The 20,348-nt window shown below is 38.0% G+C and overlaps 1 protein-coding gene across 1 annotated transcript; it reads right to left on the minus strand.

The window, feature by feature from the left end:
* Positions 1–3,463: 3,463 nt before the first annotated feature.
* LOC148646789 (protein N-terminal asparagine amidohydrolase-like) lies at positions 3,464–19,443 on the minus strand. The gene is made up of 10 exons (XM_088608579.1): positions 19,271–19,443; positions 18,306–18,408; positions 17,204–17,269; positions 11,658–11,760; positions 11,126–11,199; positions 10,536–10,589; positions 10,368–10,421; positions 8,292–8,395; positions 5,074–5,193; positions 3,464–3,810 (listed from the first exon to the last, which is right to left on the minus strand). The coding sequence occupies exons 1-10, from the start codon at positions 19,352–19,354 to the stop codon at positions 3,628–3,630; spliced, it is 945 nt and encodes a 314-aa protein (XP_088464705.1). The 5' UTR covers positions 19,355–19,443; the 3' UTR covers positions 3,464–3,627.
* Between the last annotated feature and the right edge of the window lie 905 nt (positions 19,444–20,348).

The raw sequence follows: 20,348 nt of genomic DNA on the forward strand, positions 1-20,348 counted from the left end.
GAGGTTTCCTTTTATTACCCCAGAATAGTGTAGATAGAATAGAAAATCCTGAGGAAAACAGGGGGGATTGAGTTATCTCACTCATCTTAGGATCTTGAGAAGGTGGGCGGCGCCTCAAGGATGAGTATGAAGCAGGGCAGGCCGCTTTACAGTGTCCTAATTTCCCACAGTACATGCAGCGACCCTCTCGTTGGCGTCTCTCTCGTTCTTCAGGGGTTAACCGGGTGCAGGCTATTTCCATAGGTTGTTCTGAGTCTAAAGTTCTGGTAGGTGACGGCCGAGGAGCCTCTAGTATTGGTGTCCGAGATCTTTCAGTACTCCTTTGACGAATTTTGAGTTCTAATTCCAACACCTGGGAAATTACTTCCTCCAAGGTTCTGCCCAATTGCGGCATATTTGCCAGGTGGTCCTTTATTTCTTCAAGTCCTTGACGGAAAAGAAAAATAAGGACCTCATCATCCCAGTGAGTCTCCGCTGCTGCTACTCGAAAATCTATAGCATAATCTTGTGCAGACCGGCGGCCCTGGTGGATGGAGAAGTGGCGGAAAGCGGAGTCTTGACCAACTAAGGGACGACAAAAAAAACCCTTAAATTTTCCTAAAAAGAGATCATAATCCTGAACTTCAGGAGCCCCGCGATCTAGCAGGGCAGTAGCCCATTCCAAAGCGCGGCCGGTTAACAGTGAAACTATGAAGGCGATCTTGTCCTGAGGAGAAAAAAAAGTTTCCGGATGGAGCCTGAAAACCAGCGCACACTGTGCTGAGAAGCCCCGACATTTCGTAGGGTTGCCGTCAAACCTGTCAGGTGGAGTTAGTGGAAGAGGTCGAGGGGCAGGTGTAGGAGCAGGCGGGGGCGGAGCCGAAGCGGCAGCTCCAGCGTTGCTTCTTCGATTGCTGGTGGGCGGCATTGCCGACAGGTGCGCGGAAATCTGTTGGACGGAAGCCTGTAGCTGGAGTAAGGCTTGCCAGTGCTGATCCAAAACCGAGCGAATCTCCTCTTGCTCCGCTGGGTCCATGTTATGGCTCAGTATTCTGTTACGGATTCGATAAGAGAAACCGAAACCAGTGAATGAACCCACTTGCAGGAGCTGACAAAGCCTAGCCGTGATCCAAAGAAAGCCGTAGTCTAAGGAACGAGCCGAGAGTCCAGGGGAAGCCAGAGATCCAAAAGGGAACGAGTTACCGAAGCCAAAGCGTGATCCGAAACTGTAGACAATAAAGCAATCCGATAGTCCAGGGGAAGCCAGAGATCCAAAACAGAGCGTGAGTAACGAAGCCAAGCCGTGATCCGAAAAGCCGTAGTCAGAAGGGGAAAAAACCGTAAACCGAAAGCCAAGAAGGACACAAGGTCAACCAGGAAGCTCGAAAGGAAAACCAATACTGAGCAAGGAGGTAGGGAAAGACAGGTGTTTAAGTAGGATGAGACGGGGATGTGGTGGTGAATAGGAAAACTGATAGGTAACTGATGGGATAAGGCTACGCCTACTTCTGCCTCTTCCGTTGCTGGAAGGCAGAGATCGTAACAGTAAGCCCCTAAGAGGTACAGGTAGTTGAGTTTGCTTTAATGGAACAAACCTCCAAACCACCCTAGCAGGTGCCCAACACAGGTGTTGTGGTTCATCAGGGGGTCTGGGAACAGGAACCGGTGTTATTGTAACACTGCTGCTGGGAAGCTGGATCATGACTGACAGTGTACTCTGAATGCTGTACTCTTACATCAAGATGTACTCCGGGTAGCATGAATGAGTCAAAGGTAGCATGTCAAAAGAAAGGAAGTTACTTCTTCCCAAATATCTGCCTACAGAGGTATCAGATACTGACAGTGAACTTCCTGATGTGTAATTCCTAGACTGAGATAATGTCTCCTACCTTGTTTATACATACTCCATATGTTGTTCATAATGTTTGTATCCAATGCTGGTTCCGGTATGAATTCTCAAAGAGTAATGTGGACATTTAAGGTTAATGTTCTAATGACAAGGGACATCACTTAACTCTGTTTCGTTTTGAAGGCAACAACGCCTCAGGACCTCGTGACCTTCAAAAAGGGGGGATATGTAGCGGCAATGCTTGTTAATAAGACAGAATTAAGTGTTGCTGTGCTTTCCCAAATGAGGCCCCATCTCTCTCTTCACCACAGAGAAACTATTCATGCAGGCTGATTTAAAGATGTTTTCTTTTGATAAGGGACAGCTCCCAAATGGGGATGCACTTAGGTAAGCCTGGCTATCATGATCAATGGTCATCCATTGGCGCCTATCTGTCTAGGGAGTGCCAGATGGACATCTGGACTGCATTCCTAGGTGTCAGGAGTAAGTGACTCATATCTCACCTTGATCAACCAATCAGGGACTGGTAGGGCCGAGTAACCCATGTGGGACTCTGATGCCCATTAAACTTTCAGCCAATGAACAAGCTGAAGTTCCTCCAGGTAAAAACAGGCAACAGAGAGCCTGGAGAAGGAGAACTAGTAGGACTATTCCAGTAGGAGAATTCTAAGGAGAATTCCAGGGGTGTGAGACAATTCCAGGGCAGGACGGCCCAGGAGCAGAAGGCTCCCAAGGGCAGGACATTCTCGCAGCGCGCCTCCTGACTATCCTGAGACTCAGCCCGGACAACCACGGAACGGCCAGTGTGTCAGAGTGCCAGAACTTTCCTTTGTTCTAAGAGTCTAGAGCGGAGGTTGCCACGAGTAACTAGAGGATCCACCTGAGGTTAGCATCAGCAGCAAGCCTCATGAACAGGTCGGAACTGTGGACAGCTGAATCACTATTCAGAACTAGCGCTTCATCAGGAACGAACTGGTCCTCTTCCTGACTTGCTGGGACCCACAGTCATCTTTTCTCCTGTGCACAAACTTTGCTAGTTAAAGCCAACACTAACTAGCCGGTCAGTGAGCATCAGCAGCGCACCATCGCAAGCCGCACAGCACAGCCTGGCATGGAGCCAGAGAGCCCACAGGAGATCTGAACCCCCAAAGAATGGATGAGTATTCAACTTCACTGCATTACAGCTCGAGAATTCAATTGTTATCCCAACCAGTTGATATCAATTTAATTCCTAAGAGTTATGTACTTGTTTTGAGTATCCAATGTAGAAGTTATAACCAAGTTCATTTACGAAACGGTCTAAATATGAATATGAATGGTCTGAATGAATATATACCTTTTGTATTCTGAGAACCCTCACAATAAGATCTGTAAGGTTTATATGCATATTTTATGTATTAATAAATGTATCCTCGTGTATTAGTACCCGTGTGTGTGTGCGTTGTTTGAGTTATATTGCATGGTTGGATTCTAAGGCCATCAAAAGAATCATTTTGTGATTTACGGCTACAATTAATAATTGTCCCAATAAATGTCCAAACCCTACAGAACTGGTGCCTCGTGAGAGCACACTACACCATCAATAAGCAATCATTATCAAGAAGCCATCAATTAGTTTTTCATAATTAAAACAAGTTATTTTCAAAATCCTCTTTATTTTTGTAAATGTAGCAGGAAAGAAATCAACATTCTTTTTATTTTTTGTGATCAAAGCATTAAGTGATCTGACCCATCTCTCTTTGAATTTTAGTAACATTCTTTTAGTTGAGGGACTTGGGAAGTAAATGCAGTCGTGTCACTTATTTTCTTTTATAATCTGTTATTTTGTTAGTGCATGGAATCCATTTTCCATGGTTCATTATATATCCAGTAGGAACACTGGGTATTATTTGTAGCTTCAAATGGTCTGCAAGATACTTGTACTGCTCCTTTATCATTTGGACGAATTCTGGCCTTTCAACAAGAGGTGAGGTTGAAAAAGCCTGTAGAAAATATGAAAACAGAATGAATGGCATGTACATTATATTATATCATAATATTCTGATTATGGTCATATTATGGTTGTATTGATATGTCAAGTCCTTTACTTAACTGGTTCTGTTCTTTACACCTCTGCTTCTATTGTATTTAGTACAGTAGTATTTGTCAATACATATAAAACATTTTCAGACAAATAATATTACTGACACCTGTCTGTGAAATACTGTAGCTGCAGAGCCTGACTTGCTTATTTTGTAGACAATCCCAAGCTTAAATCATTTATCCACACATCTAATCAGTCAGTCAAATCACATGTAGTTCATGTGATTAACTCAGCAGATGATTAAAGAAACCCATTGTTTTCCTTTTATACTCAAGCCTTTCCTGCTATTTTGATAGCCGTTAACTCCTTAGAGGGGTTAATAAATGTATGGCCTGATGAGCTGGAATTTCAAAACAAATAATTTTAGTCTTCTGTAGTTGAATGCAAATTATTGACAAAACTGGTATTGCATCAAAAACTTACAGATATTCAACTTCTTTACCTGTCTTTATATGACAGGAAAGCAGACCCCTGAGATCAGTAACCATTTTATTTGGTACACTTTGAACTCTTTCTACTACTATAAGTTAAGTCTGATTAGTGCATAGTAAGATTTAATCATAACATGCATAAGTTTAAATTTCACTTTGTATGCTATAATTTATTTTTAACTCATTCCTTTATAGTCTTTAATAGAATCATCTAAATAAACATTGAGATCCCTTTTGAGCATATCTTCGTGAAACTGTAAATTTCCCAAGTGAAATGTACTGTATAATATTTGTTCACACTACCAAAGTGGACCTATTTCTGTGAAATAGGTCCACACCTGAAGAAGGCTCCACGGCCGAAACGTGTTCTCTTTCTTCTTTTTTTCAGCATGGAATAAACCTATTACCTATTTCTGTGAAGCTGTTTCCTACTACTTTGATATTTCAGAATGATTGTTATTGAAGTCATTGTTATAGAACAAAATAAGGATAATACTTATACCTTCTTTAATATTTTCAGAAGGGATACTTGTAATCAAAGATTAAAAAATGAATACCTTATTGTTTTTAAACCACATTTCTACTGCCAAACATACACAGAAATAGTATTTCTGAGTTTATTTTATGTATATATGACAAAGATTAAAAGTGTGTGAGGACACATGTAGAAATCAAATCTAGATGTCAGACTTGGCATCATATGTAAACAGATATCAACAGATCAAATGTACCCTTCGTATCTCCTCATCTGTCAAATCACGGCTGTCATCGTCAGTCTTCAAAATATTTTCAAATAAGTTGTAAGGTCCAACCATCAGCATGTTTTTCTCAGTGTCGTACACTCTACGCATCTACAGAATAAACATAAAAAAAATTCCAACTTATTCTTCTGGAACTACAAGTAAATGCAAAGCACTGGTACAAGCCTTTCTGTCAAGGCCACTATCTTACTGTAAAAGTCTGATGATTTCTACTGATTCCAATGAAATAGTCTTTATTGTAGCTACTTAAATCATTATATTTTACAATGTATTTTATCAAGATATACAAAATCTCTATAAATACATGTTCAATCAATATGAATACAACTTTTGCTGATGAATATAAATAACAGTTGCACCTATATATACAGTGCCTTGCGAAAGTATTCGGCCCCCTTGAACTTTTCAACCTTTTGCCACATTTCAGGCTTCAAACATAAAGATATAAATTTTTTATTTTATGTGAAGAATCACCAACAAGTGGGACACAATTGTGAAGTGGAACGAAATCTATTGGATTTTTTAAACTTTTTTAACTAATAAAAAAATGAAAAGTGGGGCGTGCAAAATTATTCGGCCCCCTTGCGTTAATACTTTGTAGAGCCACCTTTTGCTGCGATTACAGCTGCAAGTCGCTTGGGGTATGTCTCTATCAGTTTTGCACATCGAGAGACTGAAATTCTTGCCCATTCTTCCTTGCAAAACAGCTCGAGCTCAGTGAGGTTGGATGGAGAGCGTTTGTGAACAGCAGTTTTCAGCTCTTTCCACAGATTCTCGATTGGATTCAGGTCTGGACTTTGACTTGGCCATTCAAACACCTGGATACGTTTATTTGTGAACCATTCCTTTGTAGATTTTGCTGTATGTTTGGGATCATTGTCTTGTTGGAAGATAAATCTCCGTCCCAGTTTCAGGTCTTTTGCAGACTCCAACAGGTTTTCATCCAGAATGGTCCTGTATTTGGCTGCATCCATCTTCCCCTCAATTTTAACCATCTTCCCTGTCCCTGCTGAAGAAAAGCAGGCCCAAACCATGATGCTGCCACCACCATGTTTGACAGTGGGGATGGTGTGTTGAGGGTGATGAGCTGTGTTGCTTTTACGCCAAACATATCGTTTTGCATTGTGGCCAAAAAGTTCGATTTTGGTTTCATCTGACCAGAGCACCTTCTTCCACTTGTTTGGGGTGTCTCCCAGGTGGCTTGTGGCAAACTTTAGACGAGACTTTTTATGGATATCTTTGAGAAATGGCTTTCTTCTTGCCACTCTTCCATAAAGGCCAGATTTGTGCAGTGTAAGACTGATTGTTGTCCTATGGACAGACTCTCCCACCTCAGCTGTAGTTCTCTGCAGTTCATCCAGAGTGATCATGGGCCTCTTGGCTGCATCTCTGATCAGTCTTCTCCTTGTCTGAGCTGAAAGTTTAGAGGGACGGCCAGGTCTTGATAGATTTGCAGTGGTCTGATACTCCTTCCATTTCAAGATGATCGCTTGCACAGTGCTCCTTGGGATGTTTGAAGCTTGGGAAATCTTTTTGTATCCAAATCCGGCTTTAAACTTCTCCACAACAGTATTACGGACCTGCCTGGTGTGTTCCTTGGTCTTCATGATGCTCTCTGCGCTTTCAACAGAACCTTGAGACTATCACAGAGCAGGTGCATTTATACAGAGACTTGATTACACACAGGTGGATTCTGTTTATCACCATCAGTCATTTAGGACAACATTGGATCATTCAGAGATCCTCGCTGAACTTCTGGAGTGAGTTTGCTGCACTGAAAGTAAAGGGGCCGAATAATTTTGCACGCCCCACTTTTCATTTTTTTATTAGTTAAAAAAGTTTCAAAAATCCAATAGATTTCGTTCCACTTCACAATTGTGTCCCACTTGTTGGTGATTCTTCACATAAAATAAAAAATTTATATCTTTATGTTTGAAGCCTGAAATGTGGCAAAAGGTTGAAAAGTTCAAGGGGGCCGAATACTTTCGCAAGGCACTGTATATAGATGTGCATTTTTTAATACCAAAAAACTTTTAACTTAAAACATTAAAGCCTTTTTCTACACAGACATATGCGCATGTTACCAATAGGCTTTAGGTGATATTTAAGTAAGCCTCAAATGAGCAAAAAATTAATATAGATGGTGTTCTCCTCTTTCTTAAACAATGTTTGATCCACATAAATAAATTTATAAATCATCTGTACTCATTGCATTTTAGAACAGTATAATGTTACTAAAACATTTTCTGCAAAGGTTGTTGGAAAACAAAGTTTTATTTATTAACTGCCCCAATAGTTTCTAAAGTGCCCCAACATTGTCCAAACTTCTATTCATACAAATATAATACCACATATTAAGAATACAAACTTTTAAAATCAGTGTTAGAGGACAAAGACTGTTCAATGATACAGGCTGCTGACCAGTGTAAGATATAGCTTTGCCCAGCGTAAGACAATGCCTGTACATAATGACTGGTGAATCATAGTCAGGATCCAGACTGTAAATCAAAGCCAATCACACAAAACACGCATTTAGATGGCAAAAATAATTTCCAAAAATTTGGAAGTCCTACAATCTGTTTTAATTTAGGTTTCAAAATTAACTGATTTTTCGGTATCTGTATCCAACAAGTCAACTCAGGTGCATCTTCAAATCAATTTTGTTTCCTGTTTCTGAGCTGCCATTGAGACCATCCTATAGCCAAAAAAGATGGAGACAATACTTCCCACTGCACTACTATCTATGGTGGTATTTTTTGTGAAAAATCTTCATTAATTTTGAAAAAGAAGACCACATTTAATATCTGTAAATCTGCAATTTCCTCCAAGTTCATTTAAAATCTTATTTGCATTTCAGCACACAGTGATTTTGAAATAAAAAAACACCAATGTCATACTCTAATGGAAACAAATGATAAGTCTTCAGACTATATAAAAGGGGTATTCTGAAAACACTGACACTTTCCTTTAAGGATATTGCCTGAGTTGATCATTTCTAGTAACCAGTGGTCAACATGACCCACTGTACTATACGCTCACAATATCCTCCGGTATTTTTAAACACAATGCTTTTCTACGTGCATTGTGATTCTGTGTTTCAGAATGTGTGGGGGCCGCAAAGTGTTGCTGCTTCTTTTTGAGCAGCTTCTGAGATCACCCAGACTGTACTATGACACGGCTTTTTATACCATCTTGTCGACTGTCAGTCTTGCTCCTCTCAGAGTGGCATCAGGGCCCTTATCAGGAAATGTAGCTGGATAGATGTGAAAAGAGTTACCATCCATCTTCACACCTAGAAAGAGGATAGATGTAAAGGAAAAATAGACATTATTTAAATCGATTGGTGATGAGAGCTGCAATTATTTCTTGTAGGCAGATGTCAATAAAGGTAAGACGCAAAGTGATTTTTTCCTTGTCGTTGAGTCATTTTCACACTGTGTGACCTTAATTTCCTAAATTTTCCCCTTGGTTTGGTTCTTCTGCCTTATTTTTGTCACAGGGTGAAAAATAATGGGTGTGGGACAAAAGATGCCTGGGGCTGATTGGTCATAAGTGGTCATTGAATGGGCAGTGTCGCCCTAAGTGTTAATGCAATGCCTTGGTCTCTGAACTTCCCACCTTGTTCTCTGAACTTCTTACCCTGACCAAAGGTCCACATAGCACAGATGCCAGGTAATTACCACACACTTTGGTGGGGTGGGGTTTCAAGGCAGCTTTGACTGTGCCTGTTACCTGAAGGGGGTTCTGGACCAGGGTGTAAATTCACAATGTATGTAAACCTCCCCATCTTGTTCAGCCAGTTCCTCAATGAGGCCTGAGCAGTTAGCTCTGCCTCTACCCAAGACATCACAGACACACTTCCAATCCCTCTGAGGATGAATCCAATCCCTCTAGGGATGTTCACCGTGGCGTAAGGAGACACAGGCAGGTTCCGGAGAGAAGCAGTGACAGACTGATCATTTGGGTCATTTGTTCTGGTAACTGGAACCCTTGACTGCTCTATGAGTGAGTCATTTCATGTGCTCTTTGCATTGGGTGTGTAGTTATAGGAATGACTGTGTTATGTTTATGTGATGGGAAGATCAGAATACTGTAATAAAATATGATATTTTAGATGATTACTGTCTTGTCTGGTCTGTGGATGTACTAGTAGTTCTGAGAGATAAAAAGAACCTGCAGCCGGGAGGAAAAGTTTCCTGACACCCATTATAATTGCTAGGTGTTGTACATTGGATTAAAAGCAAACAGTAGTTCTGGATAAACTGTTACCCCATACATGACATTTTAATGTGCCAAGAAAGCCTGGCTATTATCTAAAGCAAATATGAGGTGATTTCCTGAGATCTTTCACTCAGTTCTCCTTTTTAGTGGCTGGAATCAGAACAAAACTCAAGACAATCTTGTCTTTCAATTATCAGGCATTATACAGATACTCATACTCAAAGTGTCATACTGTAGCTTTTTTTTAGAAAAAAATAGCTGCAGCCAGGGGACTGGCTGAAGCCCAAGCGAATAACTTCGGGCATGTCTGGAAATAAAGAGAGAGAGAAAATGTGGGCAGACAGGTAATGTGGTGTAAAGGGCTAAAGTAATAGACTGCCTGAAAGTAAGCAAGAGGGAATGAGGTAAAAATGAGAGAGGAATGTCATAAAAATGGATGAGGCTCCCATTGGGGAAAAAGATGGAACTGCTGGAAGATGGGATACCACTGGTCAAACAAATGGTGAACTGCCTTTGGAGAATCCAGAGAGCACTGGCAGAAAAAAAGAAAAAAATGATTTCCACTGTATCAGTGGTCCAGTAGGAGTATTTTTTTTTTCAGGAGAAAAGTGAAGCATTGGCATGCACAGACACATAGAATGGAATGAGCTGCCTTAAATAAGCAGTTTGTTAAACTGATGAAGACCTGCTTTGATGGCTGGAATGTGGCTGGAATGTGACTGACAGGTTCCTTGGCCTTGTGTGCACATGCTCAGTAGTTGGTTGTGGGCTCGTGCAAGTGCTGGGGTTGCCATTGACAACGGTGGGATGAAAGTTAGTCCCAGTCCAAGCTTGACAGTGTCTTCTTACCTTATATGTACTGTTCAAGAATTCTGAAAGTAATTGTGCAGTTTGTTATAACATTTAGGCAATTTTGACATATCCTTCCTTCGCATATTCAATTCTGTTTCTCCTCATTTAATGCTGAATAATAATTTGATTATGCTCTTTCTGCATGTCTTTTGAGTCTGTATTCATAGCTTTAAATGCATAATTGGTCTTACCTACACCATATACCACTGGCCAGTGATTCCCCTGTCTGTTAACATCATTCATCTCTAGAAAAAAAAAGGAAAATATAAGCCTGGAGCCACCTTGTGGGAGACTGAGAAACCAATCCACATGTTCCTTATGAAAAACTTTACACATGGTTTCTGGGTCTGCAGCATTACCTGACACACAGGCCAGCTGAAGTTCAATTTGGCAGTCTTGCTTCATAAATTCACCTGCAATTACACCAATGAGAAAGGAAGGATACCTGTAAGAAAGTCTGTTAAAATGTGTATTCTGCCTCTATGAGTCTGTGTGTGCCCTGTGATGGACTGGCGTCCTGACCAGGGTGTACCCCATCTTGTGCGAATTGCTGGCTGTAAGGGTCTGTAAGCCTGCATTGTGTGAAGCAAATAGTAAATGGATTGATTGATAGTTTTATTTCTGTTTTTGTTTGTGCACCTTCGAACCATCCACTCCACTAATCCTGTTTTTAGATCTGTGAGATATGTGGATCATGAAATTAATCTCTGAAGATAAGCAAGCCATCACAATGTTTTAATTAAAAAAAACATGCACCTTTGATTTCCTGTAGTTTTGCTATGCTTATAGGAACAATTTATAACTTTATGTTCTGGTCTGAAATTCCAAAGTAAAATTTATAATAGAGACCAGGACTTTATACATAACATCAAAGTTTATGATCTGATAAGATTCTAATTTGAATTACACTGTTACAGCCTGTAACAACTGTTAAGCCAATTTCACTCACGAAGCAGTTTCATGGTGTTGTCATGGGAAATCCCCTTCTTATCAAAGAATCCCCCAACCATGTAGAGATCCAGCCTGTTGTTAAAAAAAAAAAATTCTTTAAAGTCGGCCACCAGTTGTAAAATTGTGAAGCATGGTTTCAGCAGAGGGTGGCACAATGGTTAGCATTGCTGGCTTGTATTGCTGGGGCCCTGCATTGAGTTCTGGACCTGGGTGCTATCTGTGTGAGTTTCTATGCTCTCCCTGTGTTTGTGTGGGTTTCCTTCTGGTGTGAGCTCGTCTGTCTGTGTTTGTGTACTCTGTGATGGACTGGTGTCCTGTCCAGGTTGTATCCTGACTACTACATTGATGGATGGATACTTTCATCAGATCTCTCTAACTAAGCAAGACCTGGAGTATAATAGTCAGCACCAAGAAATTTACTTTCTGCATGTATGCTACTCCTGAGCTACACATAATATTACAGTTACTGTTTAGTCTTAGAATATTGATGTGTAGGACTATTATAAGGATTGTTATTTGTAATTACATACTGTGAGAAATCCTTGCATTGTTTTTTCATCTCTTCAACCAATGCTTTCACTCCAACACCCACTTTGGAGCCATCAATGTGAGCCAAGCTGACCTTGCCAGTGCCTGAAAAAGAGCAGAGCAATAAGCTAGTAGTAAATGTTGGCATTGTGAAATGTCCAGTGTGAAAAAAACTATTATATTATTTTATCTATCAGAGGGACAGAGTATTGTGAGTTATTGAAGCAAAATATATAGCTTGATGCTGATAATGTTTTGTTTTTTACCCATATGAAGTTGGGTTGTGTGAGATATAGCATTGCTGAACAATTACCTGTAAAGCAGAAAGAATATCCCAGAAAGGTTTTGATAGGAAAACTTACAACAGTAAAATATGCACAGTGGTGTGCAGGATGGTAAACGTGACTCCTGACTAAATAATCAAGAACACTACTACATATGTGTGACAGCTGAACTGTTTTTTGCTGAAGAGTGTTCAGCTTGGCAATTTAGCAACATATTTATTGTTTTGTATAAAATAACAAATTCTTGCTTGTGTATAAGTAAATCTGAGCAAGTAATCAAAAAATCTAAGGACACTATGAAGACTATAAATGAGAGGAAACCATTCATCTCCTGTTTAGTTGCAAGTAGCTAATTGATCTCATTCTTATGTTTAGTATAAACTCTTCGTATAACAAAGTGTCCCTGTTTTCAGGAAATGGCTAGATTAGATTCTTGGACCAGTTACAGATGCAGCCATTCTAAATGGGTGAGGTATTTCGCGGCATACCCCGGTGGGCGTGTCGCAGTATTACGAGGTATCACGCAGTTAACGTGGTGTCACGTGGTTAACTATCCAGCGTCGCCTTGTAAAACCGCCAGGGGGAGCTTAACCTCTCATGTACAGCATTTGAGCCTTTAATTTTGAACTGTGTATTACAGCATGTTAATCATCAGTCATTAAAATGTTGGTATATTTTATGAAAGCAAGATTACACAGTTGGACAAAAGTACACAACCTACCTTTATCAGAAATATTTATGCATCAAAGCCTTTACCGAAGATATTACTAATAGTATTAATAATGGATAACTTTGGACAAGCTGTATACTCAAAGTATAATTTCTTTAGCACATTTGTACAAGCACTTGGAATCTGTCCAAGCCATACTTTGTCAGGCATTTTGTTTTACTTCAACGGGCATAAAAACTTCCTTGCTTTTAACAGGGCGTTTCATAATTTCTAACTACGAAAATGATTTAAAATGCGACACCTATCATGAAAAGAAAAAAATACACACCAGTATTCCATTTCTCCCTAAACATTGTAAGCTTCGAAGTTTTTAACTAACGTGATACCGGAGTCAACAAGCATACTTTTAGAATTTGATTAAAAGGGGATATAATATGGAATTGCGTATCTCAAGAATTTAATAACGGTATGATTATATCCGTGTACTGCGGCAGGGCTGTGTAGGGCTGTTTCGCCTGCCTGTTTATGCGAGCTGTCTTGTAGCCTACTGGTCTAGGTGCGTGACTACCAACTGGCAGGTTGTGTGTTCGAATCCAGCTGGTGCTGGACCTTCCAGTTTTATTTATTTATTTTTTAATCGCGTAACATAAACATATTACCGTATGCAAACTGTACTGTATACAATATGTATATGTATATTTAATGTCTTAACTGTGCCCGTTTAAGTATTGAATATTCATATCTAATTTTACCACTGAAGGGAAATATTAACATAAACATACAATATATGGCTGGTCTCGGTACTTTAAAGAAAAAAATACACACCAGTATTCCATTTCTCCCTAAACATTGTAAGCTTCGAATGAAACCACTAAATAAAGACATAAATATAGAAATCTTAAGATTTGTTTTATTTAATGTTGGTAGCAGGATGAACTGTCAGAGTGTATATTTTGTCGCAAAGTTGCTACAAGATGTTAACAGTGAAAAAGGTATTTAGAAATGAGTTATTTCAAGATGAAAAAGAAAACATACACGAAACATGGTTTCATTACGACCAGAATCGGTCTTGAGATATTTTTAACTTGATTTACAGTATTTGAGAGGTATGTCTTAACACCGATACTACAGTGCTTAAGTACTGCTCACGTATATGTTATTAGGTTTATATTATGCATTTCATACGGTCAAATTACTTTTGAGCAACTAATAAGAAGCGCGAAACGGTATGCGTTTTAGTTTCGTTTTGTGCTGGAACCCGTGGATTGATTAGAGATATCAAGTACATACAAGTCATTTTTTAAATGTTGTAGTTCGTCTTGAAAAAATGTTACGAGTACATCATCTATCAACAATTACACAGGTTCTGTTTCCATATTGCTGATTTTGGTTAGGTATTATCAAATCCAGTGGCGCTGTGTGTTACTTTACTGAGTCCCATGTCACATGGTCTGTGATTGAAACCTGTAAAACTGGTTTAATTCGTCACAGCCAGCACTCTTCAGGTGTGAGGGTCTTCTGCTCAGAATGAAACGCTAAAATGTTTGTGTATATTCTAATGGTAGTGGGGGCAGGGTGTGTGGGAACAGGTTTGGTTGAAATTGCATTGGAGATCTATGTTCTTCACACCTGAAACATTTTCTCTGAAAGGATTTTCTTCGCAGTTTAACCGATCTTGTTACAGCATGTTACAGTTTACTATTATTAACCATATTAATTTTAAGTGCTTAATGTAAAATCTTGTAAAAATATATTTTCATTGTTCAAATATACATTTATATACATTAAGTCTGACTATCATATAATAAGTTAAATACAAAACTAAAGAAAAAATAGGGTTAAATATAATTCAAAATATTTTGCTAACAATGTTAACTGTTTATGAATAATAAAATGTATTAACTAAGGAGTAGGATGGCACAGTTGTTAGTATGTTTTTTGTTTTGTTTCTTTTTCATAAATACAACAGTAGTACCTGATGTCTCAGTGGCTTTCAAAATTAAATTATGCATGCAAACCTGTGAACTAGAAAGATAACTAAGATTTTAATACTAATTAAATGACCGCGGGCACTTTCCACCCCCTCTACATTCTCAGAGTAGAACAGACTAACCTTCTAATGAAAGACGGTCCACCCCCCACGGACAGGAAAAGTGCCCACAGGCACTTAAACTTAATATGGTCAGTAACAGTGAACAGTAACATGGTAAGAAGGAGCACGTACAAACGTTTTCGAAATAACCACATGTAAGACTCTGATGCTTAAAATGTTTAGGGAGAAAGTGGAATACTGGTGTGTATTTTTTCTTTAAACTACCAATACCAGCCATATACAGTCTGTAACGTAGGGATTTCTATATGTCTTTATTTAGTGGTTACATTAGTGACAAAGGCTAAACTTTTAGCTTCAGAAACGTGTACATATCTCCCCTTTTTATAAAACGACTTGGTTGAAAACTGTTCCAGAGCCACTGTTGTTTCATCAGTGAAAAGTACATCATGAAATGCCTCTCCCTGTTCAATCCACTGGAAAAAAGAAAAGGAGCATAAAGCTTCTGATGGTCATAAACGATATTCATTTAGGAGCAGCATCAGAGGTATGTTTTTAACTGCACTGCATTGGAGAGAATACCATAGTGTGTTTTTTTTTTTTACTCCCTGGCGGAAACTGGCTTCCAGAAGAATCAGTATGGCTCAGAGATTAAATAAAACTTCACAGACATTAACGAAGAGCATAACGCGTGTACTGTATGCACTGCAAGTACAACCCAACTCTCTGCAGGAGTGCTGGCTGTGACGAATTGAACCGGTTTCACGGGTATTTTCAAAGTAGGAGGCGAGATTTCCAGCGAAAGACACCCCCCCCCCCCAAAAAAAACCCAGTAAATACAGTACTTACTAGTTAAAGGCTAGGCTCCCGACTACGGCGAAAGGAACCCTTCTTTCATTAGAAGACAATGAACATATTTTAGCCCTGAATGAATTAATAGCAAACATGGTTTACATAAAATACATTTTTCCAAGAAAGTTTAGCCTTTGTCACTAATGAAACCACTAAATAAAGACATAAATATAAAAATCTTAAGATTTTTAAAATACATGACTTTGCTAAAATTTATTTGAAAATAAAAACAATTACAACCGCCAGGGGAGAGAGAGAACAGGGGAGGGATGTTGGTTTTGCATAAGGGGCGGGGCTATGTTTGGGTATGTTTGGGAATGTGTAGTTACATGTTCTGGCTGTTTGTGAATTATCGTTGTTGAGTATGGAGTGTTGAGGTATTGATTTTGTGTAATGCTTTATGGATTTTGTTTATGATAAACAGGATAAACTGGGATGGGAGGAAGGTTTGGTTTTGCATAAGGGGCGGGATTATGATAATTGGAGGACTTTGCGAGAGTAAAATGGTTTGATTATTTGATTTTGTATTGTGGTTGTTATCTATGTTTTTGGTTGGTATTATGTTTATATGGTTGTTTTTGTTGGTTGGTTGTTATTATGGTTATTAATAATACGATCTATAGTTGAAATCTGAGCCTAAATAAAAAGAAAAAGCAAGTGATTAGGTTTATGAGCAATCTAATTACTTATTTGTTTAAAAAGCTATATAAAATAAAGTTTATTATTAATTTGCTGGACAGAGCGGTGAACATTATTATGCATAAGACAAAGATAACGATCCTGATCAGTTTAGAAATCTGTGTACGCTGTAAGGTTTTTACTTCTTAAACTTTTAAAATACCAATTTTGAATAGAAAGAAATCCTCTTCCTGGTACAGTATTTATAGCAAACCAGCATGTCTTTTTTCTCCAATCAGAGGGGTGTCAGATGGTGTCAGCCAATCACCATTCTGCGTTGGGTAGCAACGGGTGACTGTTCTCAGGCGGAAGATGTAAACAGCTTAATGTTCGTGTTAAATAATTTTTTTAAATTAAAATTCATTCTATACAGCAATCGCATATTAGGGTACCGTTTCATAAAACTTTCATGCTTAAAATGTTTAGGGAGAAATGGAAGACTGGTGTGTATTTTTTCTTTAAACTACCAAGACCAGCCATACACAGTACAGTTTACATACATACAGTAATGTTTATGTTCCTAAATTAATATCGTTTATGACCTTCAGATGCATTATGCTCCTCTTCTTTTTATGCTCAGCTACTAAAATTTCCCTTTAGTGGTAAAATCCATATAAATATTCAAAACTAAGCGGATTAAAATGTGCACAGTAAAGACATTAAATGATTAAATCTTTGCACTACCAACCAATGCACCACGAGTGCCCCTGTCGGTCATTTTGGCCAGCCAATCAATTGCCCTGCGGTACCCTCCGGTGCCCCGCGGTGGCTTGTGGGTAGGTGACTGTACCGCGGGTTTTTACCGCGCATTTTGAATGGCTGCATCTGTAGGTACTCACTACCAAGCAGGCTAGATTAGCCAAATGTCAGAAAAGTCCTGTCAGAATGTAAAGGAAAGATAATCATTGCTATTTTCTGAAATAGAAAACACTGCTTCCATGTTCTTGTAGAGTTCTTTTTAAAAATAATGTCTTGCTACTTTTACTTGTCTGCTCCAGTTAAGCAGTAACTAACCTGGGCAATGGAGGACAATAATGTGGCAGGTGGTTGCCTCATCACTTCCGATTCTAGTCACAGGTCCTGTAACAGTTGGAAAGAAATGTCACAAAATGTTCTTTGCCCCTCAGTCTTTGTTTGGCTTCTTTTCTCCCTATATGTGTTATGTGCTTTTTGAAAATACTTCACCTTATAGTAAAACAATGATTATCACTATTTGTAATCCATTCAAGATGGATATAAACATGAAAAAATAGCTATTTTTTAGTTTTGTTAACACTTCCTGTCTCCTATAATATTATTAAATTGTCTTTAAAGAACTTGATATATGCTGTTGACTCAGTATAGAAACGAACATTCCCAGATGGTTCAGTTGTACTTTGGGGTCATATTTCAAGGTTGGCATTAAATCTTTTGATGTAACAAAATGTCCACTTTATAAGAAACTTTATTATTTTTCCAAAATATGACCCAGCTACCATATCAGTCCACAGCACAGGTCACTGCTCATGTATTTGAAGTTATTCACAAAATTAAAACATTGAGTAAATTGTAAGTGGTAAGTGATTTCATGTTTTGTCATCTGTTTTTAAATGACATTCATCAATGGATATAAAATCCTTCCCAGCTCCACCCCATCTCAGCTCCTCTTTTTTTCCCCATCTCCATCTTTTCAACTCTTTCCCATCATCTTAAACTGTAAAATCTGTAGTCAACTCTCTTGCAATGGGGCTATACAGTATGTATTTGCTTTCCTTTATGATCATCTAACTTTAGTTGTACTTGTGTTTTTGTTCTACATTATTTATTTTGCTTAAGCCCTCATGAGATCCCCCTGTTTTGAGAGATTCTGACACTTTTTCATAAAAGACAATAAACAAATCATCATAAAAAGTCATTATTTTGTTATGTTTTGTAATTTCCTTTATATTACAAAGCACAACAACTCAATATAACTCAACAGAAGTGGTGCAATTAAGAATACCTAAGGAACAATATAAAACTTCTTTGAAAACACAACAACAAAGGCTACCTCTTTCCCAACAAACTGCAGATTCATGGAATGTAAACTCATATGGAAAAAACGTTTTTTAATATAAAATATATTTCAGGATTCTACCTTTACTAAGGTCAATCGTTGCATATTCTCTCTGAGAAACATAAAGCAGATCATTTGGTTGCTCTTTCACTTCAGGTTGCTGCTTGAATTTTTCAGCTTCAGGCTGTAACACAAAATTATTGTCACTGCATGGAAAATCCAGCTTTTGTATAAAATGATTTTGAATGACTTTTAAAATACCCAGAGACAGTTTGAGACTGCTTCAAAGTTTTGTGAATCACTCCGCAAATGCCAAAGTTTCCAAACTGCTGAAAAAAGCATGACGGCAGACAGCAGAAAGACAGCAGAAAGTCTTCCTTTACCTCTGTTTCTATACATGGATTACACTTCAAACAGATTAGTTTGATACATAATAGTCTGCATTGCCAGCACTGTTTTGTAACTGTGCTTCATGCATGCCTCACGCTTATCAATACTGTGATTGATGTAACTATATTGTTTATCTATTAAATACATACAATACTATACAAGCAGTCATTTCAAAATTCACTCAGCTGTCAGCGGTCAGTTTTTAATGCAGATACTCTGTCATCAAATTAAATTACATAAATGAAATGCTCATATGTATACAATTTATAAGCACAAATTGTCCAATACTTCTTTTAAGACTATACTTAAATATTGATTGGAACCACTGATTGGGTGGCAATCTCATGAATGTGAACACAGCATAATTTCCAAGATATTTTAAAATGTAGTATACTGGATAAACAGAGTCTATATGCATTTATTAAGCATTTGATTAATTATGAATAATATATGAATAGTAAAGTATTCTAGCATGGAAAACAAAAATAGTACATGTATTCAATTCCAGAGCTTTGACAGAAAGTTAAATGTTTTACGTTTCTTCCTATACAATGCCATGTATGCTGTAAAAGGTTCCAATATGCATGTTTTATTTTACTTTTATGTTGCGATAATTTATTTTTTTGCAAGATATATAAAAAAGCATTGTAAAGTACCTGTAAATCTTCTCCATATTTTGCCCAGAATTCTTCAATAGTTTCAAAATCCTCAACCAACTTCTGTTTCACAGACAGGGGCATGGTGCTGATTTGGACTGTTACTGTAAGTGAATCAGTGATCGTTGATTATATGGTGACTTAGAACACAAATCTTCATTTTTATACAGGAGGACATGACCTGCTGACCTGCTGACTTGCTTAATCCATGCTGGGTATATTTTTTAAGTTTCTTAGAATTTACTTAACTTCCTTGTTAGGTAGTTGTGTAATTCACTAAACGTTTCAGCACACCCAAAGCAAAACTAGTCATTTCTAGTTCTGATTTTATTTCTTCTTAGCTGACCTACATAAAATAAGTGTTTTAATGTTTTTATAAACATATATATTTACATTCGTTACCTATAGAGTATTAGGGTGCATTTAAATACATTTTAATGTATTTAAATATTAATAGATTTTATATTTTAAATATATTGTCCTTGTTACCAACAACAGAATATTTAAATGAAAATAAATCAATATTAAAAAATGTGGGAGGTCAATATATTAAATGTATACTATGCTGCAGCTTAAGAAAGATAAGAAAATTAGATGAAACCAGCATAAGGACGTTTGGTAATAAGCTTTGTACTAACTATAGGATTAGCCCTAATTAGTAAGATGGTTTCAACTTTATACTACATAGAATACATAACGTGACACCAGATGGAAACTTTAAATACGCACATCGGAAATATACTTTTTGTTACACAATGAACACTCTCTGCTTTAATAGAGGATATAATAGATAGTAATAAAGCTTTTTAGGCAACAAGCACCTTTGTTGTATTTTTTGCAATAGTTGTAGCAGTTGTGTGGTACTGTAAAGCCATTTTTCCTAAAGTGCAACAAAATAAAATCAGCCAGCAACTTCATTGCATAATTGTGGCACCATCAATATAGATAGATGATCCTAAAAAAACAGGAAATTATCTGTACATCACTTGATAAGGAAAAAGGAGTTTCAGTTTCACCGAAATTCAATCCAAGCTTCATTAATCCCCTAGAGAAGTTGTCTCTTAAGAAAACTGCTTTT

The sequence above is a fragment of the Lepisosteus platostomus genome, chromosome 16 (assembly GCF_059453375.1).
Source record: "Lepisosteus platostomus isolate fLepPlt1 chromosome 16, fLepPlt1.hap1, whole genome shotgun sequence".
In the NCBI taxonomy this organism is placed as follows: domain Eukaryota; kingdom Metazoa; phylum Chordata; class Actinopteri; order Semionotiformes; family Lepisosteidae; genus Lepisosteus; species Lepisosteus platostomus.